The sequence below is a fragment of the Gallinula chloropus genome, assembly GCF_964237585.1.
Source record: "Gallinula chloropus genome assembly, chromosome: 3".
In the NCBI taxonomy this organism is placed as follows: Eukaryota; Metazoa; Chordata; class Aves; order Gruiformes; family Rallidae; genus Gallinula; species Gallinula chloropus.
In genome coordinates this window covers 50,648,900-50,674,175 of record NC_140087.1, presented here as the reverse complement: position 1 = coordinate 50,674,175, position 25,276 = coordinate 50,648,900, and the positions used below count along the sequence as shown (strand labels likewise).

The following is a 25,276-nucleotide window of genomic DNA, read 5'->3' as shown; positions in this document are numbered from 1 at the left end:
TGATGCCAAGCTCATCCTGCACCAGGGTGGCTCATAATTGGGTTATAAACCTCAGTATCACTTTAATTTCTTTAAATAATAAAAAGGTAATGAGATAACTGAATACCAAACAAAATTTGGTTTACTAACAGTTTCATGATTAATGTGATTGACAAGTTACTGCTTGGTACATAGACATGAAGTGAAAACACATTTACTAAGAAGTTCAGATAAGTTACTTACTGAAGTAAAAGCCAGAAGTTCCTCTTCAGTTAATTTGTGTATTGGATTGTTCTTTTGGAAGTCTATACTGTAAAGGAAAAAAACAACAAAACACCAATGCTGATTTAACCTTCAGAATACCACTATGTAGAACATGTTTTTCAAAATCATAGAAATGTGCTGGAAAACTGTTAGAATGACAAATGGGAGCACGGTATATGCAGAAGACCTAGACCCTAGGAGCAGTTGCAGAGGAAAAAAAAAAATGGTTTAGGGAACCAAGATATTTTAGTAGTGCCTTTCTAAGACCATTCTAAATTGAAACGTCTTGCTCAGTTTAAGCTTATGGGAATAATAATTTTACAAGTCCTAAACAGTTTCAAATCCATTCCCTGTTTTTTGAGAGAGGTCTGTTTTCAGTTAAAATTCTGTGACTAATTGAATGCAGATTCTGCAAAGCAAAAAAAATCACTAAGGCTTACAAAGTGCTGAAGGGTAATCTCCAACACACACCCTCTTTCTAGTCACTGAGGGACTGACCACAGGAGTCCATCTCTCACTAACTGGCACTACCATTAGCTTGTGGTACAGAAAGGGAGAAAATTAGAATACTACACAGAGATAAGAATGAAAGTTACCTTATTCACAATTGGACATGTTTACAGAGATGATAAAGAAACGGGGTTTACAACTTTGCATTGCCAGATTTCTCCTTAGCAACAGCCCACCAACATTTACAAATAGACTACATGAGATATCTCTAAGTGCCACAAAGAGCAACAAGGCTACATACAATTCAAGCTCCATATGAAAACAAAAGATATTGAGAGAAAATACATCCTAAACCATACTACAGAGTATGGATCATTAGATAACAGCTATACACATAAGCTTAAACTAATCCCACTATTCCTTAAACTTTGCATCAGGCTTCATGTTATAGGTTAAAATTGCAAAGATATGATCTTGATTGCGATGACGGATCACAGACTGAAATTATGGTCCCTACATACTTTACTCTGGAGACAAGACTTTGCCCCAGTCCATCTTTTTTCTTAACATCTTGTTAATTCTGCTCTGTACGAACGACGCAATCACTACTGCAGAAATAATAGTCAATACTTTGATTAAAACTTTGTTACCAGCCACAAGACCAAGGCACAGAATAAAGAATTGAATTCTCAATTATCTGTGAAAGGTTGTGGCAATCGAGAGAGGTTCCTGAATACTGAGATAAAGCAAATGTCACTGCTATTTTCAGCAAGAGCAAGGAGGAAAATCCAGGTTAGCCTCACCTCATTCCTTGGACAGAATATGAAAAAAAGCTTTCTTGAAGCTATTTCCTAACACATGGAGGGAGTGGTTAGTACAGATTCATCATGGGGAAGTCACGCTTGACCAACTTAATAACCTCCTATGATGAAAGGACTGGCTTGGTAGATTTGGGAAAGAGCAGTAGACATTGTCTACCTGGATTTCAGTATGGCTTCCAGCACTGTCTCCCATAAAATCTTCATAAAGAAGCTGAAGAGCAGACAGTGATGCTGAATGGGAAGGCCCAGAGTGTTGTGAACAGCATTACACTCTAGTTGGAAGTCTAACGAGAGGTGTAGCCCAGTGGTCAATACAGAGTCCAGTACGTTCAACATGTGTACAACATGTTTATTAAGAATCTGGTTGATGAATCCCAGTTTGATGAATCTCGGTTTGATGATGGCACAGAATTGGGAAGAGCAGCTGATATACATGCAGGTTGTGCTGTTTTTTATCTTGACAAGCTGAAGAAACATACTGACAGGAACCTCATGCAATTCTGCAAAGGGAAATGCCAAGTCCTGACCCTGCTTGAGTAGGGGGTTGGACAAGAGGTTATCCAGCAGTCCATTCCAAACTCAACCAAGTTACATAGTAAAGAATCTAAAAGCATACCAGGTTTAGAGTTGATAACTATTTACAGCAACATAAGCCAAAAGAATAAAATGCACATCTTTTTAGAACTACTGAGAGATTTAATGTGCAAGTGCAAACATCTGTTTGAAGCGACATGAATAGGGTGCTCAAACCTGAATGGAAATGATACAACTGCAGTTCTTAAAGGATCAAGGTTCCATGAAAAGGTTTTTTTCACCTCTGATAAAACTATTTATTAATTAGGGGATTGTTATTATCCTGTAACAACAGGGGCACTTAATAAAGCAAATTGTGTGGCTGGGTGAGAGGAAAAGGGCATTACTGAATTAAAAAAAAAAAATCATCAAAACCAGTTATGTATTATTACAGGAAAGAACATGATCAGAGTACTTAACAGACAATTTATACAGTGGAAGAAAGCTTGAGTGATCTTCCACTCCATTTGTTTACTCAGTCTACTCTTAAAGACCTCCCATGATGGAGGTTCCATACACACTTCATACCATTTATGCTGATGTTTCATTATCATCAACTGTACGAACATAACCACAAAGATATATCAACCATGCTTTTGGTTGAGTACTGATGAGAAAGGGCTTTGAAAAGCAAGTGAAGACATTGAAAACATCTTTTATTCTTGTTATGTTCAGTAAAAGTTGGAGCCTGACAGTAAGGAAAACTATTATACCTCCTTCTTGATTCAACTTGTGTGGTTCTGAATTTTGGTGCAGAGATTGAAAAAAAGAAAAGTTCATTAATTATTTTTTCATGAAAACAGGAAAGTAATAAAGAATTTCTCTGCTCCAGCTACTTCTTTCCTTATCCAATGTCAGCTTCAAGCAGAAATACTTATAGGGACTTTGAGGAAGTCAACTGAAGTCACTACACACACGTCAGTAATACGCAGATGACTTCAGGTGAAAAATAAAAACTTTCTTGTTATTACTGGTAACACAGTAAAATGGCAGCAAGAAAACTACATCGTAACAAGAACATCACAGCAGCTAGCTGTGAGCAACCAGAACATCAACTCACATGACCATAGCTATCGACAAACATGGACAGTTAAATGTTGACAAAATTGGAACATATTTTTCAGCATCCTAAAGATACATTGATTCAAGCAGAAAGGATTATTCTTCTCTTTATTCTACAGAGATTTTTGTCACAACTTTTAAAAGCATAGAGATGCAGTTCTTCCAGATCAACGCAACACTAAAACAGGCCTCTGATTTGCATTTCTGACACATTCACATGCAGTGCTTTAAGACCCAGAAGCACAGTAATGCAAACCTTGAAAGAGAAAAATTCAATTGCTTTAATGATCTTCCATACTGAATCAAATAAAATGTAAAGCTATATTTCAAATCTGAATCTAGACTAGAATTGGAGCTGGGTTTTAAGCACTTTTAATGACAGCATCAGCTCTTGTCAAAGTACTTTCGGGACATTTTACTTCTATACCAAGTATTTATTCTATTTACCAGGACAGGTTAAACAGTTCACCCCAGCGAATTTCAGGAGTTGAAACCAAAGGAGAATTTAGCATCTGTTGCTGTAGGAGCTATGATCAGTCATCTTCACATAACAATGTGAAAAGCAGTCACTAATCCCCTGGTCGCTAATCCCCACATCATTCAGCTTTGTGAGGTTATTTTCCTGGCCACTCTTGAATCCCTTTTTAGGGAGTTGAATGAATAAAACAAAGTGAGATAGACATTCTTTAGACAGATAATGCAGAATCTTAGAATAAGAGAAAAAAAAATGTAGTAAATCAGCAACAGCTAATGGCCAATAGCTTATAACTTACAAACAATTCTTTGATCTGATTAAGCAGATCTGTATTGGCAGCCTAATGAATAAGGTATCCAGTTTAACTGAATTAGCTATAATCATTGTAACAGTTGTATTAACAGCAATCTTTCCAAGGTACCCCGTTTTGGATTACAACTAAATATTTCTGCTTCCAGAACCGATTTAGGAAGTTGACAAATGTTAAAAAACATTGCTAAACGCTATTAAAAATAAAAGTGTTCAACTTGCTGAAGTTGCATTAAAATGTAGAATACAGAAAGGATAAAAAACTTATTAATACCTCTAAAAATATAATTACAGAGATAAAAAAAATGTTCAAGAGCAACAAAACCAGCAAAACCAAGGCTAAATCCTTCTGCGAAAAGAGCAGTGAGAGTCCACAGGACTAAAATGACAGCCCTGGTACAAAAGCCACTGCAGAGAAGCTACAAATTCACTGTTAGTATTCATTGTAGAAAAACATAGTAAATACCCCCCAGAGAGCCTTTTGGGGTAAGGGAGAGAATTACAGGAGCAAAGAATCTTTCTCAAATTAAAAAGCTGCAAGAGAAGTTACATACTAAAAGTTTAAATGCTAAGAAGTGAACAGGACCAAACAATAGTCAGAAAAAAGTTTAAAATTAGTTTTGGGATGAAAAAGCTGTGGCACTAAAAGCAGTCTCTCAATCCTCATTTAAAACTATGTCAATGCCTGAAGATAAGGGAGCAACAAAAAAAGAGAACAGCCTTTAAAACTGGTGTCAGGGGATCAGTGTAGCTCCTACCTTGTAAGCATATTGCCTGTTGCAGGTAAGTAAGGAGAGACTATATAATTAACTGAAGGGACAGAGATACCTGGACAAATCCAGTGTGTGTGGGAGAGCCAGCAGGCATTACAGAACTGCTGGGGGCTTTTGGAAGGTTTAATATCCAGCGTGAGGATAAGCCTAAACTGGTTGATGAAATCAACTTGAGTATCTGTAAGATTATTTTTTTTTAGCAGTCCCTCACCAAGAAGGACTTGAAAAGAAACTGAGCATTCATATAAGATAAGAAGGAATGTCTTGGCAAAGGTCAGTAACTAATGGAAAATGGCATGAGAAAAACTCAGCCATCCCAATGAAGGTTGTCACTGGTGTAATCCTGCATTGGTGTTGTGCTGTGATCCATGTGCTATAACATTAATAAACTGGAACAGGAGACTACACAGTGAGGTGAGAAAACTTGCAGATGATATTACATTCTTTGAAGTGAGGATGTGAACAGACAACAAGGAGCTACAGAAAGACCTTACAGGATAGAGCAAAAGGGTAATGAAATAAAAATGCCAAGCAATGCACAATAGGAAACACAGTCCTAGCTTCATAAAAAAAATGACAGGCTCTGATCTGAACATTTCTATTCAGGAACAACTCTTTAGCACTGGAACTGCATAAAAACATTAGCTCAGCACTAGGCAGCTATTGAAAAGGCAAATCAAAATATGAGCAATTAATTAGGAAAGTAATAGAGAATAATGTACTAGGTCACAGTATATATTTAAATCAATAACATAAAGCTTATGTAAACTGTGACATCGTCCATGCATTAATAGTATGTTCTGTTCTGGATCTTTCATTTCAAAAGCAGTAATTCAGTATTGGAAAAACTTCAGAAACAGACAGCTCGAGAGACCGTTGGTTTATGACAATGAATCATGATGGTCTATGCCTTATAAATATGTAACAACTTCAGCAAAAGAGATGTCTGATTGGGCCAGGAGACAGACATTGCAAAAGTTTTCAAAATTGTTAGGAAATAAGAGAGTTAAGTCATTAAATGAAGTTACTGGCAACCAGCACTACATAGAGGAGTTGTTTTCTGAACAGCAGACAAAACATCTAGACAAACACTTTTGCCAAAGGATGCTATGGATGCAAGAAATATACACAGGCTCAATGTATGACAACAAATCTTGGAGAGATCCATTGAGGGCTGCCATAAAAACAAGCCAGACTAGGCTCAGGAAATCACCATTTAGAGGCTCAGAAAGTATTTGGGAGAAGGGAGCAGCGCATGCTTGCCTTGTTATCATTCAACCATAGGTACCTCCTCACAGTCACGCTTGAACACAAAGTTAGGCAAAGACAACTGCTGAATTTTTGTTGGCTCGTGTTTCCTGGCACATCACCCCTCTGTAAGTGCAGACCATGCAAATTCAAATTCCTCAGGTAACTGCTTAAAACTACCATTATTAACTAGCATGGGGTGGATGATGAATAATTGATAGTTCAAACTTTCTAAATATGCATTTTAGGAGTATTTGCTACATTTCTATGCACTTTTACCAGCTGTGTTAATTTTGTGAACAAAAGAGCAAAACACAACAAATCAATCACTTTACAAGCATTTTCAAAGTTTCACAAAGGTATTTTAAGTGACTAATGGCTTTTATTTGAGCATTCTCAATAGCAAGACAGGAAGTTCATTTCCCTAGTGGAATCTCTTCGCACAGCAATATATTATGTACTGTTGCACAGCAATGTATTTCGTGGCAGTGATTTTAAACAGCCACAAACTGACCGTGGTGAGATCATCATACTGTCTGGTACCTCTAATTGGTTTAACTTTTTTTACACTTACATGTTGTGTTTGTAAAGATGGGCCAGAATACAAAAGAGTATTTAACAGATAAAACTTCATCACCTTTAATCCTATCCAAGGTTTTATGTCTTGGCTTTTACTTTCACAGGACAACATGTGTAAGCTCTGGCCTTCCACAATCAGTTTAACATTATCTTTTCCGTCTCACTGCCTTGGAAGAGAGAATGCTCTCTCTTATAAAAACAGATGAAAACAGTTATTTACCTGCTGTTGCCTTGTACTTCTGATACAAGCTACATAGCATAACCTTTATATACATATACATACACACCCTCCTCCCCCCCCCTTAACAAACACACAATCTATCTTACCTAACTTTAACCATGTAAAATTCAGGCCCTTAATCTAGCTAACTGCCTATGCTCCCTTCAGAGTCCATGCAAAAATAGATAAATACAGGGAGTGATTCAATCCATTGTAAAATACGTGCCTGAAGTGAAAATGAATCACAGTCTGCAGGTGCCGATTCCTCCACTGCCGAGGGAACGGACAGTCAGCTAAGATTAGATTCTCAGATTTCAAGTAGCTCAATGTTTTCCTGTTTTATCTACTCAAGTTTCCCATGGTATTTCTACTGTCAACATGTATATTGGGACATTTTTTCCCCTAATTACTCCATTGATTCAAAAGCTCACATTTGATAATTCTGGTAAAAAAATCATGTAGTTGTAATGCTATTTAGTGCTTACGTAGCTGTTTCAAGCACGCTTCTGCAGCTCACTGAGTATACTCTGTAATGTATTATTATCCAATATGTTACTGTATTATAAAAGTTAGCTTCCTGATGCTTTCCTCACCAGTTGCAGACTGGCATGTAGTCTTTGACTAAGCTGAGGTACCTCCAGTACAACACACTATTTTGACCTGATTTGATACTTGAGACAGCAAAAGATTAAGAAATAACCAGCCACTGGACATTTCTCTTTGCTTTCTTAGAATTTTGTACAGCCATATTTAATTTCTAAAAACTTTTCCTGATAAAAAAAAATGAAGAGTAAATCAAGTGATGAGAAGTGATTCTCTTCTCAAACTGCTGACACACAGCTGCTGTTGTCTACGCTAACAACTATCTAATTTCTATGTGACATGGGAAACATACTCCCCTCTCCATTTCTGGGCATTTTGGCATGTATACTGTAACAACACATTATTTAAATCATACATTGGTCCATTCTTTGGTTTTTAATATATATTTATTTTATTTTTAAAGTGGAACTTTAATCTTTTTCCATCAGAATCAAAGTTTGGTTCCAGGCTCTATACAAAGTTTTGGTCACAGAAGACTTTGTGCTATAGCCTGTGGCTAGCAATGGATGCTCTGAATTTATAACCATGTTCCCATTGCACTGAGTAAGAATGCATGTGTCTTGCTTGAACGACACAGCTGATGCTCATGTGCAGCTGACCATTTTGGATTCTGAAATATGCTTTTAAACTTTACTAAGTGTCATCCCTGTATGGTATCTAATGACACCCAATATTTCAAACGCCTAATCTGAGCACAAAGAACACGACGCTTCTCCAGGATAAAAGAACAACACAGTAATTAACGAAACGTTGCTGACATCCTGAACTGAATGCAAATGTTCACTCTCAGAGAAGTAAAAATGCTCTCCATGTATAATGGAAATCTTTTAGCATTTTAAGCAAACTATATCATAAGGAAGGAAAAAAAAATCCCATCAACTCACCACTTCATTATTTCATGATCATAATGATTCATGCAGTGATTTTTTTAGGTAGCTATGAACTGACTTACCATATTCCAAGAATTACAGCAAGCTCTTCTGCACACAAGTCAGGTATCTGGTACTGATCAGCATCTGCTAATTTTATCTCATCAAGTACTGTATCATCATTTAAATCATAATTCTGTTGGAGGAGAAAAAAATATTTTTAAATGGACAGAAACAGTTGTATAGAAATGTATGCCTTCAAAACATGGAACATACAGATGTTTAAAAAAGGAGAATACAAGCATCAAAAAAAGACACAACAGAAAGTAATTAATCATGATTATAATAGAATAACCGACTAAGTCAGTAGAAGGAAGTATCACCCAAATCAATTTTGCTGCAAATACATTGGTTGCCATGCCGGAGGAGCAACAGTCACAGGAACTTTACGGTTATCTGAATATTGATTTTCTACTTAAATAAGAGCTAAAGGGGATTTTCTTTTTCAAATATGCAGTCAATCTCTTTTCATCAACTTGAATACAATACTAAGGACATAGTAATAGACTACATACAAAGCTAGGATTAGTCTCCTAAGATTGTGCATTCAATTTTAGAAACAGAGAAGTATCGCCAGTTTTTCTTCTTTAGATACCTGCTTGACCTGGAAATCTATCAAGGCATAACATTTTTTTTTTATAAAGGCTTTCCTGCCTGAAGAATAAAATTTGGATCATAAAGTCTCATTCTATTTCTGACTTCTTCAGCAAGTTCACATAACTTTAATCCTAACCAGAGCTTCTCCTCGTGAAGGAAAAATTCGAAAAATTCCATCCTCAAACAATTTAGGGGCTGTTGAGCAACTTAAAATTGAAGTCATCATGCAGACCCTTAAGATCAGTAGGGCCAAGTCGCATAATTCATGCCAGGAATACCTAGACCAATTTCCCATCTTCACACTGTTACTAAACATGCCTGTCAGTTCTTAGGAATCTGTGATGCCTTGCAGGATATTTTGAAAATCTGTGTCTCACCTGTTTTTGTAACTCCACCACTCTTAGTCAATAGAAATTAATGCAGAAACTGTAGAGGATTATATTTGCAAATATGCTCTTAATTGAACATCCACATCTGTCTCACAGATCATCATATGCTGTTTTAGCCTATGTCCTTTAATCTTAGCAAATGACTGCCCCACACCTTTTCCAAAAAATTTCAGAAATCGTAAGCAATTTCCTTCTAGGCAGTACACACTCTTCCCTTGCAAGCACCCAAGAAAAGCTTCAGAACATTCTTATTTTAAGAAATTAAAGCAATTCTTCTCAAACACATACCATTGTTAAGTTTTCTAGAGGTGTAGGAGCTGGACTTAGTTCACTGTAAGGAAGGAGGAATTCATCCGTTCTTTGAACATCCAAAATTAGCTGTGCAACATATTTTTCCTGAAATCGTGTTCTCTTCCCCAAAGCACCTACAGAAAATCAGCAACTTTATATTAACAAAGCTAGCAATCCCATCATAAACTAGAAAGTTGCTTACAAAAACAAAATACAGAGAAACACACTGAGAATTAAATGATAAAATTTAGCATTTAGTTCAATTTAGTTTAACTGTGCTTGATCTCTTCACAGTGAAATACATGCCTTCTCACTGGTAGGTATGACAAACAAATAAATACATATCATAAATAAACAAACACAGCTAGGTGGGTGTTGCAAATCCACTTTTAAGTAAATGCCCTACAATCTACCATATTGTCTCTTGAAAATTCGTAGCCAACTAGTTTCCTCAGTTCCCTATTACTCCCCTGCAAGACACTACAAACAATTGTTCGATTTGCCTGCTAAAAAGTAATGATGACATGGAGACATGTAGGAAAATGCAAATCCCACAATATCTTACAAGACATTATTTTAAATATTTCAAATCTCCATTTGAAGACAGGTCTGTGAAGAAGGATCACAGCCATGGTGTTATACAACTTAGAAGATACTATAAAAGTAACACAGGAGAGGGTGAAACAGCAAACCAATAACTGCTGTCTACTGAATCAATATTCAGAATACACAATGTGAAATTCCTCTCAGCGTTGTTTCTTCTGAGAGCCTCAGACAACTTCTATTAGTTTTTAGGGTGGAAACTGACATTTACACTGAATTGAAAAGAAAAGCCTGTCTATGAACTTCTATGTATGGTAACTTCAGTATAACTTAAAATAGCAGAATCATAACCAAAGCCAAAATGGTGTTAAAAATTAGTCTATAAAATTTGGAGGTTTCCTTGCTTATTATTATTATGATACAGCACTCAGGTAACATGAACTGTCAAAGTCAAACAACGTAAATGAAGGACTGAATGCAGATCCACCATTGCTTCTGCAGAACCAATTAAGATCAAGTAAAATTCTTAATTTCATTATCCTTTTGATAATTTTGCAGGACAGAATCTTTCAGGTAAAGAGGATTGTTAATGTGACATAAACCTGAGGATGAGACCACTGTCAGTGCAAATCATTTGGCACAGGCACTGAAATAGCAGTCACCCCATTTTCTTCTTGGAGGTCAAAAAGAGCAGTAGTGAAGCCAGAAATTAAACTGATTTCTCCTTTTCTGCCAATTAGTCCTTTTAATGGGAAAGCCCTGTGTTAAGAGTTTATGAAGAGATGAAAAAGGTTCTAAAAACACCTTAAAAAAATTAAAATCCCAAGGCACACCACAGAGATGAGAGACATGCAAAGAAAATACCAGGTAATGATTCATACTAATTTTACATGGCAGCACTCAATTCTCAGTTTTAACAACACTTGAAAATCACTATGCTGTAATTCACTTCCCATTATGTCTTACTGCTAAACAGCTGAATAAAGAACTTGCAAAGTTACACTAGTTGCCAATAAAGGTATTTGCTACCACCCAGAAACTGTGGATGGTTTGTGCTCTGTGATGTTCCCTCCCCCCCTTTTTAAAGCAAAGAATTCCTCCTATTGCAGAGACAAAACATCATCAGTGTGAAAGCTGGGGGAAAAAACTGCTTGCTTTACACTACTATATATTCTCACAAAGGAGAGAATCTGAACAGAACTCAACATTAAAAATTCCCAGAAACATGTTACTGGTCACAAAACAAATAACCAGGCAATATGCAGATCTTGAAGTTCAGCATTATTAATACTCTGGATCTGTAGATCTTAAATTTATTTTGGATTACCACCCTTCATTTTAGTAAATTTAAATGCAAGAAGGACCAGAGTCTTCTCTTTTACTGGAAATGATTTTGTGGAGTTATTGATGCCTGTGGCTCATCGTGAGGGCTGTAAGGACGCTTTTCAATAAGTGATGAAATACAGCACAGACCTGGATTAATGGGACTTAAAAATGTATGCAAGTATGATTTATTCACACATTTTTAAAAAAGCTTTGGAAAAAAATAGTCCTAAGTTCCCTAAGAACAGCATACATTTCCCTTGCCATAATAAAATGTTCAACTACTAAGGATTACAATGATTAAAGCATAAATTCCTTTAACCCTTCCTAAAAAGGAAATTCCTACCAAAAGCCTTAAAGATGTCTCTGCTGAATTTTTGCATTACAGCAAAGTCTTTTTTGATGATGTAACATTCCTTCCATGTAGCTCAAACATGCATGTCAAATGAATTTGTCTAGAATGCCAGCAATTCATGTTCAGTTCAGCTGCCTTCAGGTTAGACATCCTTCATAACTATTCCAATACATTTATGGAGATAAACTACAGAACTTTCAGGAGGCTCACAACATTTTTCCAAGAGACTGTATCACCACAGTCTCTCCCTGGGATCAACATAACCTCTTGGTAAAGCAATAAAACCCCAATTCCACTGCATCCAGACTTCCAAAATCTAAAGCTCTTATTTAAGGGGGAGGAAAAAAAAATCCAACACATAGCTGTAAATTGAGTGAATAGCCACCTGCCACTTAGATTTTATTTGTTCTTAGTTAATTCCATTTTTATAGCTTGAGTATCATTGCAGGCACTGCTGTTTTTATTAGAAAACAAGAAAAAATTAGGTTGCACATAGGAGAAAAGGGTAGGTTCAACTGAAATGCATTATTTCCTTCAAACATTTATATGGAAGTTACTTGGCAAGCAATGCTAATTCTTAGCATGCAAGTAAGTCCTACTTGCTGAAAGTTAAGCTTTTTCAAAATACAGTTCTACTTAGATATGTGAAAAAAAACTTCAACAAGCCACAGGTTAATTTGGTCCAGCCAACCATCCTCATAGACCGTACATGCAGAACTTACCTGTAAGATTTATCTGCAGCTTTGTTATGTCTTTAGCCGTACTGAAACATTGTTTAGCTCTTTTATACTCGTAGTAATACAAAAATGTATAGGCACACTCAAGATGGAACTGCACTGCTAAGTGCCAACTTTCACCACCTGTAAACAAAGTTTCTGCTTCTGTCACTGCAAATGGAGAAACAGAAAAGCTATCAGGACACGGTCCAGGAGAACAATACTTTAAAAATACCTTTAAAATACCAGGAGAGAAAGTCTGTTATGCTAAAAGCAAACCTGTTGCTCTTTATACCTCCACACATTTAAAAATCCACAGTCAGTGTATCTGAGATACTCACTATGTAAGCATTCCTCAAGTTTTATATGCAACGATTACTACTAGAACAAACAAAAGTTTAATCTTCTCATATATTACAGCAAAACTGAATTAGGATATATTACTTTTGTAGGAAAAAATCAATTCTAAATTCTTGGACCTGCTAAAGAACAGAGAAACTCAGAATCAAAACACTGAGGTAATGCCCTCCCTTAAGTAGTAGGTCTCAAATGAGAAAGTTTCACCAGCAGACTGAGCACTGAATGGGGACTTTAAGGGTTCGGTGGCTTTATTACTCATTTGCTGAGTGACAAAGATCACGTTCTCCATCTGAACAGAAGAAAATACCTTCATAAATAAATTGTTATCTATAGGAAAGAAGAACTGGCATTTTTTTCATCTACCATAGAAGTATTTATATTTCTTAAACATTTAAATATCTGTTAAGATACACTAAATGGCAAAGAATATTCTTGCATTGTGAAACACAAACCATTAAGATGAAAACTATTAATGTAGATTACTCTTAAACAGATTTTTTTTTGCTTTTGGCTTTATATTGTCAGAAAATATTTACTCAATAGAGTTCTTCAAAAGCTGACAGCATCACAGTACCTAAAAAGAATGCTGCCCAAAATTAACATAGATGCTGTGTTACTTAATGGATGCTTAATTTTTCAAACATGCTTTATTAAGATTGGTCTTACAATATGAAAAATTAATGCTATCAAGGATATGTAAAACATTTTTCTCTGACTTTTGAATTTAGAGATTGGGAATAAAATTTTACTGTTTAAACTTCCCAGGCTTTTCTTGTTTTGAGCAATTGTTAATCCTCAAAAATCTTTCAATTAATACAGAAAGCTGCTAATTCAATATGAATTTGCACGGATAATTCCTGCGTAGTACCTTAACTTTTTTCAATGTCTGAATCTAGACAATGAAAGCAAATTGGTAATTTAAAAATATTACCCAGGATTTTTCAACAAAAGTAAACCAGACAATGCAGCAGGTCACAACTTAATCCTTAAATCAAATCCCTAAAGAGACTATAACTATTTAAAAAACAAAAGTCTGTGCAATTTAATCACTGCTTTTAAACCAAAGCCTATTCCAGACAAATTACTTGAAAATTGAGAAAGTTACCTGAATGTTAACCTCACATTTAAGTAATGTATGTTCTTCATTAAGAAACAATCTGAGGTTTTAATACTTTTGTCCATATTTATCCCTAAACGCATTTTCTCTTTAGAAGAGACTAACACCCACGAAACATGTGCCTAACAAAAGCTCTTTTTTTGTAACTAGAGTGGAAAAAACCAAATGACTAAATTTTTTGTGACACCTGTCATCTTTACCTGATTTTCACACTCTTTCTGTATACAATGCCACTCTGATCCTTTCCCAAAGGACAAAAATTTTATTTACATGGGGAAAAAAATAGAAAAGGTTTTTCTATGAGGTATTATTAAATGCACTCAATGCACAGAGGGTTTACAGAAATGTAAACATTGACTCTTTAGTATAGTCCAAGCCACTACATCCTGAAGGGTTGTCAGTGCAACAAAGCCTACAAGGTACCGAATGGGCAGAAACATGTGTGGAAACTGAAAAAAAAAAAAAGCAATTTTCCAATTGAATGATTTTGACTCAATTTCAAATTAAAAATCCAAAATAGACTATAACCATACATTGCTTCTTGATTTTCCATAGCTAACAAGTTTCAATGATCTGAATATAAAATTAATTGTGCTAAAACAATATATACTGCTACAATGAACTAAAGTGATATGCCAAGAAGTGGTTTTACCACTCCCTATCTAAATATCATTTAGTAACAGTACTAATCCCAAAGCTCGTTAAGTTTAAGCTAGTGAATCTTCAAGGACATTTGTAGAAAGCTCCACATCATTACTACTATTGAAGTAGCAGCACAGAAGCACTGATGTCCCAAACTTTAGGTATCCCTCTGGCATCCCATACCACATTTGGACAGGAAACTGTGCTGAGCCCTACTGGTTTTGTACAACAGCTGCTTCAGAACAGCTGAGACTCACTGCACCTGTCTTGTACTCAGGTGATGATGTTGAACTTACACTTGAGAACAATGTGTTTTAAATAGAACAGGCAATTTCTCCTGAATTTGAAAGGTCTCTCTCTCTAGTAATTAAGACAGAATTTTCTTGTCAAGTTTATATAGAAAAAGCAAGTCGGTTTTTCAAGCCCTAATCAAAGACTATTTAGAAGGTTTATTAAGTATTTATTTTATGAAAGTATATGAAGGTACTTGTTTGAAGTACCAGATGGCTTTAATTACAAAGTAAATAAACTGTTAGAGGCAGCAAAAACTGCCTGGAAAAACTCACTACGGATTCAAGTGCACCTTACATCATCTTCTCTGAAAATTGACATCTTAGAATGTACTTAGTATCTGTGCGTATGCAGCAGCACCCTCTAAGCAGATGAGAGCTGCACAAATGGTAGCTTTATATAGTATCATTTAGTCAATGAATGTTAATTAATTTTGTGATTACTTCTCTCTTTCAGGGTTTTTTTTTTCCAAGAAGAAAAAAAAAGTCACATAACTGTGCTGGAATCTGCAATAAAGAAATTTCTATCTACTTAACATCCAAAAGTGTTTTTTTATGTGGCCTGCTTTCTCCAAAGGTAGCATCGTAGAACTATTCTGTCAGGAAGAATTTTACATATAATTTGCATGGCCTGAATCTTTGGCATCCAAGATTGCTGCCTTTGCTAAAACACACCCAAATGTGCTCAGTTAAATAAGGAATAAAAACAATATGGAATGGTCCAAGTGAGTTTGTGATAAGTTAACAGCAATAAGCATGGGGGAAGAAAACCTTTGTCTACAACTGCATGCTCCCATTTTCATACTAGAGGCCTGAAAATAGCATGTGCTGTACAAATGCAGTTTTCTCCTTCCTCTCTGTAATTACTGCCTGGTAAGCATCATGTTGCAAGAGTTATTCCTACAAATTCCCCTTCCCCATGATACCTCAACTGATGCTGTAAGCCAATAGACCGAGTAATTAGAAACATACCTTGTTTTATACAGGTCTGTGCAAGAGTAAATAGCTCAGGTGATCGCTCCTCTAGCAACTGTTGGTGAATATTCACACATCTTAGCGTCCACCAAGATAATGTCTGAAAGCAAACATGGATACTTCAAGTTAATAACAAGAACAGAGCCTTTTTAAAAAAGAAAAAAGTGGCTTTAAAATATAGATTTTTGTAATATATTCAATTCTAATTTCCAAATAATGTAAACCTATCCAAATAAGCTGTTTTCTGTAGAAAATGAGCACTAACCTAGCACAAGGATGAACACACTGAAGCAGCTCTACAGTGCTGTAAGTTTGAAAGACTCTTCCTCTGTTAATTTCTCTAGCAGCACTCTGAACCCTTCAAATTTTTAAGACCATAATCTGGTAAGAATCTCTGAATAGAAGACATTACTTGTGTGTGCTTATTTTGGAGCAGCCACTTGCCACTTTGATTTCATACCTCCTAGTTCTTTTAACAGAAAAAAAAAGATAAAAGCTGTTTCCTGCTTCTTTCATGTCACACTCATGATTTTAGTAGACAGCCACAATCTCACTCTTCAGTAATCTCTCCAGCCTGAAGAGTCCTAGACTTTTTAGTTACTTTTTAGCATGGAAGCCATTTAGTATTTCTTATTCAGTGTTGTCCTTCTATGCATTTTTTCCTGTTATGTCTAATCTTTTTTTATTTCATCAGGTAGGGTTAGAAAGGAGACTGAGATAGGTGGAAGAAGATCAGAACTGCTCATGAGAACACCTTACAATCACAATTTAAAATATAGATGTTTCTATGTGGAATTTCTGAAGGGCAAATACCTTACTCAACTAGGTAATTGTTCTATAGCAGAGCTGAATCACAGCTCAAGAAATACCTGATTTTAGGTTTTGCATACACAGCATTCTAAGTTCCCCATCTTATCTATCTCTGGCTGCAACAGGCAGAAAAGCATGGAAAGTCTGAGAATATTCTATTCTCAAAATTATACTTACAGTTATCTGTGAACGCAGGGCACACCTCTACACAGACTGTAATGATTACTAGTTACTAGTTACTCTGCTACTATTACCATGCCAATCATTTTCTATGAAATAGCTGTTTGATTGCTTCTGAGAGGCACCTATCTTCTGAACTCCTTACACAGGTATGCTTACATCAGACTGACCTAAGGGCTGTACAGTATTCAAGCATAAACATCTAAACCAATCACATGTAGTTGACTGTAATGTCCCTAGAAAGGAACCATCAAAAAGAATAATAGCATCTATTTCAAAAAGCAATGAAATATGACTTTTGAGATCAAGATGAACAGAGTAAAAGGACACAAACAACAGACTTTGTGAAAAAGGTCAAATCCAAACATTTCATCACTTATTCAAAAACCTAAAGGCAATTTAATTTAGAAGTTTCAAATTACTTCAGCTTCACTTTATGTAATGAAGTATTCATTTTCCCACACAACTGAGTATCCAGCTTAATGACACAATCGCCTGAGGCCTGATGCCTGCCACTCAGAAATGTGAGTATCAGAGAGAACTTATTTATAAAGTTTCAGGTAAGCCAGCTGAGAACTGAAAAATATTCTATCAGCAATGTTAGTTTCTTGGGAGCATGTTAAGAACTTTTTAATTACTTTTAAGCATTTAATCTTCCATGTACAATAGCATTTTGTCCTGGTTCTGGCCAGGCCAGAGTTAACGTCCCCAGGCAGTTAGCACAGGTGAGCTGAGGACACATTTTTAAATAAAGCAGGGCTTTATTAATGCTATAGATAATGTATTTTGAAGTATTTTATCCTTTAAAAAATTAGTTGCACTAATCTTAAAGAAGTATTAAGACATTTCCTTTGAATCAAGCTGAAATGAGAAGGAATGGCAAGTTTTAACTGCTACATTGACCTGCTGATGAAAGCAATTTTGATCCGTTTTTACCTTTGAACTACTATCCAAACTTGATGCAACCACAAATTACTGAACCTCCACTGACTAGAAGGCAACCCCCGTTATGTCAGTCTGAGGGGAGGCAGCAAGGGAATTCTCTATACCAGGTACATTTTCTACCTCCCTGACTGACCCAATTGCTGAAATTCAACAGCACTCATCTGTGAATAACAGGGAAAACGATGGAAGAGCTTGGCTTCCAGAAAGGCAGTACAGCCAACATCTCCCACACAGTTTAATTCATCACTCATACAAAGACCCAGCTGGGAATGGATGTTGTCAGCCAAGCATAAAGAGGGACCATGTGGCATTTTGATCTCCAGCCAAATTCTGTTCAACTGGAATGCAATAAAGAGAAGTTGCTCCTGTTAGAAGTCCCCCAGTTCCAGAGTCCTGCACAACAGAGAATTAAGGTATCCTCAACATACGGGTGTCTGTAGAGGAGGTAGAAGAGAATGAGAAACAAAACCTAGGACTTCCTTCCTATCTAGAAGTCCTGGCTTTCGATTCGTACTAATCTGTAACAGTATCCCAAAGCTTGTCAATAAGGCCATTATATGTTTGCTGCACTATGTGGCCTGCATAAAATAATGTCCCAAAGCACACCTATTAAAGTTGCTTCCTATTAAATTTTCTAATTTTTTCAGGTAATGAAGACACCTTCTCCTCTTCTGGGGACGGCGGTGAGAAAACAACTTATCATTAACGGTTACTTGTATTTAATTGTAAGCCCTCTGGATGAACCACTTCTTAGAGGGAAACACCTCAGAGCTACAGAAAACAGAAATGGAAGTTATGCTGAGTCAATGAGGTATGAAGAAAAGAATAAGAGAAGCAATTAATGAGAAGCTGGCAGTCATAATCATTAGTCACATATTTCTTACCTGAAGAGATGGAAGCTTGTGTCTTGAATTCACAAGGATTATCCTTGCTATAAGCAGTAAAATAGGATGAGAAGTCAAGGTGTAGACTGATTCACCATCTAGAACCAGCGTCTTTAGAATAGCTGCATGCAGCATTTTTGGCTGAAAGAAGAATGAAAAAAGTGAAAAGTTTCAGGAAACGTAATGATGTCACACAGAATTAGGAAAAGTATTCATGTATTTGAGGAAAAAGTCTGCTCAAAACATTAAAAAAATCCCCACCAAAGCACAGTCTCTTGGAGTCTCAACCTTTTAAGTCATGGCGAATGCTGCCTTGTTTCTTCTCTGAAAGACTTATTTCCTCTCACTTGAATTGCAAATAGCCAGTCAACATTATCTCTCCCACAAACACATTACAATCCTTCCCACAGTCTAAGGAGAAAAGCTTCTGGTAAATTCATGCCATTCAATTTGTCATCACAGAAATAAAATAATTTAATTAAATTAATCCTACAGCACTCAAATACACTAGATATTTCTCCAGCAGTGTCAATATGTATTATCTTCCTCCTTCCCCAGAGAGAACTTCCTGTTGGGAGTGGCATCAGTGCAGCAATATTAGAGCCATTCTTCCCTTTGTCCAGTAAATAAAAACCTCTCCCTTCTTTGAATGCTGTCCTGTATGACGTTCGCTACAGTAATTTTATTACTTAATGGGCTTGAGGTAGCTCTCTAGGGAATCTGTCTCTCAGTGGTGACTGGCTGTGACAGTCATCTATTCTTCTCTCCCTTTTAATGCAATAAAAGCATTCGGTTTATCTTCAGACTCAGAAGGATGTCAGTTCATCAGTTTATTTCTGGCTCTCATATGTCAGGTTTCCTTTGCAAAGTAAAAGTTTTAAGTTAGTATGAAAGGAGGCAAGAAAAAGGAAGGAAGAGAAAGACAAGAAAAGAAGATTAAACGGCAGCTTTTATTGAAGTCATTTGCCTAAGGAAGATTTTTAATCAATCCGCAGAGCCAGGACTGAAGTTATTTGAGTCACATTTTAGCTTTTTAAACAAACAAATAATTCAGTTTCTAAGTTATTTGAAACTCTTTTCAGTATCTTTACCAACTGGTTATATTGATGACAAAAGTTGTTAAGACACATTATACCCCTGGTTCACTCCTTAACAGAGTAACCTTCTGCCTTTTTTTCCTGCCTTGCTTACATTTGCTAGTTATTTATCTTGCACTAGAATGGAAAATGCTTTTACTTTGTAGACAATGACTTGGGACTTTATTTACTCAAAGTGGGTTCCTGCATGACATCACTGCTGTCATTTCAATCCCACTGTGGAAAACAAATTTACAATAGTTTGGCAAACCACTTGAGAATAAAGAAAAGAAACTCCCACTTCCAACGATTCAGAAAGGAACAGCCTTACCAATACATCTACGCAAGTTTTGATGGGGAAGGTCATCATTCAGTACTTCAAGATTCTTTTTTAAAATACACACACACAAACACAATTAGACACTTAACAAAATTTTCAGCCTAAACTTTCTTTCCTGCCTACTCCCTTTTGATTCTTTCTATAATCCAAGTAGACTGCACTTACAATATTCATTGGGAAAGCAAAGAAGGAATAAACTTCATTACAGAACTGCTTTCTAAAAGAGCCTTGTTATGTTATAATAATCCACGCTTGTTTAAGCACTGTAGCAACCAATTAATCTCAAATTCACATTTCAAGTCCTTTCACTGTAGAGCTCAGTCCAGCTAACATAACATTACAAGGAATGTAATGAGGAACGGAGAAGGGAGAGATGATGACATGTCACAGCCTTGACAATAAGCCAACAAGTCTCAGAGCCAAACAACTGTAGTTTCTTTTTTTTAACAAATTCAAATTCTTTTCTGTGAAGCAAATCCCATACAGGAAAGCAGACAATCTTTTGCTTTTGCTGAGAACACTTAAACCAACACTCATTCTTCTAGCTTCTGCTCTAAGACAGCATCATCAGTGTGGAATTCTAACAAAAGAATTCACTGCCCTAAGGTAGTGTCTTTAAGATGAGAAAACAGCTACATATAGGAGAGACATGTAAGCTTTTACAGCTTCAAGGGCTGAAAACTTAGGAATCAAGTCCACAGAAATCACTAAAACACTGGCTAAGAGTAAGAGGAAAATTTGATCTTGTCTTTGTGTTTAAACACTTGAATATTTGAAGTGTTGAGCCTATCTCATACTGCTCAAAAATTTTACTTATCTAAAAATGGTCAAAACCAAAGACTTCCTAACATAATATTCCTGGGCTTAGTAAACCTAGGTTATATTGTTGAGTCTTCCCATTCTTCACCAGACTTGACATCAAATCAGGGAATTATCATATTAAGGAATATTCTTCTTAAAGCATGGAAACATATACTAGATGATCAGTTTACAAACATACGCTGATAAATTGCTGAGGTAATCATCCATCTTTGGTTGGACCTGCAGGTGGTTCTGTTCAACCACCTCTGGACTAAATACAGACAAAGCTCAATTAACTCTAAACACCTATTTTTCATCTCTGAAACACAGCTGGTTATGTACTCAACTTCCAAACAGTATCTTAAAAGCTATTAAGTAGCTATCACTGAAGTCCTAACTCAACTGCAAGCTGAACAGTACTCTTGGCTATTTCAGTTTTCACAGTAAATCACAATCATTTCCCAGCACAACCTAAGTAATGATGGTAATAATCAGAAAAAAAGCTTCTACCATTCAGATTCCATAGCTCTGAAAATAGAGTATGAAGATTCAGTTTCTTGCTAATGATAGTGACTAGAGGTACAGTGAGCATTTGGTATGCTTTTAGCTTTGTATGAAGAACTGCGCTGAACTGGCCTTCTAATCACTTCATCGGCTTTCTCAGTCTTGGGGATCCTCTCCCTAAATGCCAGACTAAACGCTTGATTATAAAATGGAAGGCCATAGGGGAAGGAACAACAAACTATAAAATAAGAAATCTATATGTGGATACTAAGTTATATCTTATACATTCGGCTTCTCAGATATTAAACAGTGCAAGGACTATTGCAAAACAATTTATCTTTTGCAAAGCTAAGGTGATATATCTTCCAGAGTAATGGAGGTTGTACTGAAGTTACCAGCCAAAGATTTCATCCTCTGGAACAGAATTCACTCTTTACTCTTGACTTTAGAGGATGGAAAAATTGGTTTTCTTTGTAACACTCTTCAACTTTCTGCAAAGGAGAGATTACAGTACAGCGGAGGCCGTCTCCAGTTTCACAATCCAAAGCAGCAATAAGGTAGCCAGCCCATGCAGAGCTGAGTTGCAGACTGAAGACAAGGGTGACCTAGCACAAGCAATTGTTCCCCAAGAGTACTACATACAGAAGAACTCAGTTATGAATGCCTACAAGGTGCCTTGGCTCCATTTTTAAAGGAGTATTTCTCAAGCAGCTGCATTAAGGACCTCCCTTTTCTTCTATATTTATAGCAAAGGAATGCAGGGCAAGAAGTGTAGGCTACTTTAGCAGATTATCTCAGTTTACACGGCTCTGCCTCCACATTTAACCTTTGTCATCCATCCTTATATTCCCCACAAGGGGGAGAAATATGCAAAATCTTCAAAGTCCGTATTTTGCTGGTTATTGGTATTGGAACAGCATATCAATCAGCCTATATTGAGGTTGGGCTAGATGACCTTTAAAGGTCCCTTCCAACCTAACACATTCTCTGATTCTAAAATTCAATTCCTTCTTTCTGGGTAGTTTATGCTAATGGAAGCCAAGCATCTGGGTCTGGAAAAGGAAATTCCCAGAGGAGTGAACTAACAAGACTAAGGAATCCTGTTGGATTTGAGACAGTACTACATAGTACATTGGGGTTTTTTTATAGGAATTATGAATATAGCTATTGACATCAATAGAAGTGTGGTAATATTTCAGTCTGTTCCAGCAGAAGAATCAAATAATGATTAAAAGAAACAGTAATACAAGTGTAAGGAAAAAGAATTATTCAAATGCATTCAAGGACTCACTATTTGGACTCAACCTGGAAGTTATGAAAAGGCCAACAGAAGCTGTTGATACATGAATTTGGAGAATTTCTAACAGTTTTTTACATGTCTTATCAATTAATACATTGGGCTCTTCTTCCAGAAGATGGAGCTCTTCCAGATGGAGCTTCTCACTTTCAAAAAATACATCCCACTTGTGAACATGAAATCAGACAACAAACAAAGTAGCTTGCTCACAAAACATTCTTACACTCATCAGTGGTCCTAATTAATTAGTCCTACAGTTTTGTCCAATTCCATCTACTGAAAATAGTGATCTCAACTGTATGAGCTAATACACCACAACTCTGGAATTTATGACAGGATAAACATGCTCCAACTTCAACACTTCCATACCTTTTATTCTCTCATACACAAAGAGACAGTGACAAGGAGCCCATTATTATATCCCATTCATTATAAGCACTTAGCTAATTAAAAATGTTTTAGTCTAATCCAAAAAAGTTCAAAGCCAGAAGTGCTAATCCATTTTAACTGAAATCCTGTGGGTTTTAGGTCTTCCTTTAACACAATCCACTTATTAAAAAACTCAAGGTAGCATCAGTCGAGACTATTAAACTGGTGTGGTAGAGTCTCAAAATTATTTTAGAAAACTGAAAGACACCTAGTAACTAATATTCTAGCTGGTTTTCTCTTTAGAAATTAATAAACTACATTTATGTGTGGACTCAAAAGAGAAAAGCACGAGTCAGTTCTGCAGAACATAAAAAGAAACCCTAATAGAATACATAAATGTAACTGTAATTTACAGAGAAGGCTGGAATCCATTTGGCGGGTGGGAAATAACATACACATACTCGTGAATATTGTTCATGGAAGACATCCAAGAGGCCCCTACCCGCAACTCATCTAAAAGAGGCTATTTTATTTGTTCCTCACTGAAATTAATTACAGCCTCATGCAGCCTTAATGCACTCATAAGAAATTAATGATGCATTCAGAAGTTATCTGGGAGCAGAAACGAAAACTACACCACTAACCCAGAGGTGAAACTTCCAAAGGATGGAAATGGCAGCAGTTCTATAGCCTGAAAACATAAAGTTAAGACTAATCCAATAAAATGGTCTGGAAATAAGAATAACAGTTCTGAAAATGTTCCTGAAATAAATGAGACATTGTAAGGCTGGTAGTGAGTGATATTACTTAGAGCAGGTTCAAAGGAACATGAAGACATAATTTAACCTTGACATGGGAAAAGATCAGTTTAGTCTAAGAGCGTGAAAAATGGAGGGCCTATTTAAAAAGGGATTGTATCAGTCTTGATGACAGAATATAGAAGATTACAACAGATCAAGAAAGTTAGAGCTATATTTTTACACACTTTTTCTGAATATCTGTGTATGCAAGAGAGGAAAGCTGAACTAATAGAAGCACAAAAGTGTCAGTTTATCAAGATGCTAATTTTTATAGTGTTTATATACTAAGAATTCTTGGAAAGAAAAGTACATAAAGATAATTCAAATCATACAAAAGCTTTTTAAGTATAATATTCATTAAAGAAAAGAACTAGATATTGTATTTTAGCTTATATTTTGTGTTCTTGGAAAAAATCTCGCTAACAATTCAGAAAATGGTAATATAGATAACAATAATATAAATACAGGTAAACTTCTGCTTGAATGCAAAAATAGCTAAACCTTGCAGCAATATCAAAGTCTGGTGCAGTACTCATTAGAAATCAAGTGTGCCAAAGTCTGTTTTTCTTTATAATTTCTTGCAAATTTAGTTTCTGGAATACCACCTCTGTTTTAAGCAAACATCTTTCAATGCATTATGTTCACAGCTATAGCAGAAGCGCAACAGGAGAAGTGTATCCTGCTATTCAATAGGCAATTAGTATCTCATTCTTTCATTAAGATAGAAAATAAATAGGACTGTGAATAGAAATTATGAACACTGTGCTTTACAGGTCTGTGAGCTCTGTCTGTAACAGTAATTGTACGTCTATGATCTTTGCCTGCAGCCCCTGGGCAAGACTGCAGCCCGCACATACACACTAACAGAAAGTACTAAAGTTCTCAATAGATAGAACCTACAGATTGTAAGAGTATTTATAATCTTTAAGATTATAGTATTAAAACAAATGCGAATGAAAGAAATTAGGTGGGTTTTTTTTTAATATATGAAAGCAAATTGAACTAATTTTCCACGTCGAAAAAACATACTTTAAAATTTCTGCTGTCACCTCACCTATAAGGTTCAGTACCTTCAGTTTCCACTTAGTTGTCAGCAGATGAGATTTGAACTTCTACTATCAAAAACCCAGATAAAATAAATTTGTATACACACCATGTCAGCTCTCAAAGATAAAACAAACTGATAAACACAGATTTAAAGAGCCGGTAAAGATAATGTATCTGAATTAGCTATTTAGAAACACAACCTTGCAAACAAGCTTAGGGCAGGATTTATGAATTATGGAATTCTTGCAAAAACACACCACAATAATGCAACAGAGATCCAATGGTATTATGTGAAGCTTTTCATATACTCAAGCTTTCCCTTACTCCACAGTTCACGGCA

General features: G+C 36.0%; 1 protein-coding gene across 1 annotated transcript in view; it reads right to left on the bottom strand.

Annotated features, from left to right (window-relative positions):
• The window catches only part of TTC27 (tetratricopeptide repeat domain 27), a gene marked incomplete at its 5' end in the record, with an annotated part of 112,637 nt that overhangs the window by 78,275 nt on the left and 9,086 nt on the right, over positions 1–25,276 (bottom strand). Inside the window, 6 exons of the mRNA XM_084262410.1 lie at positions 223–289; positions 8,309–8,421; positions 9,560–9,696; positions 12,506–12,670; positions 15,881–15,983; positions 18,703–18,843. Coding sequence (XP_084118536.1) covers positions 223–289; positions 8,309–8,421; positions 9,560–9,696; positions 12,506–12,670; positions 15,881–15,983; positions 18,703–18,843 — 726 coding nt within the window. The remainder of the gene's footprint in view (positions 1–222; positions 290–8,308; positions 8,422–9,559; positions 9,697–12,505; positions 12,671–15,880; positions 15,984–18,702; positions 18,844–25,276) is intronic.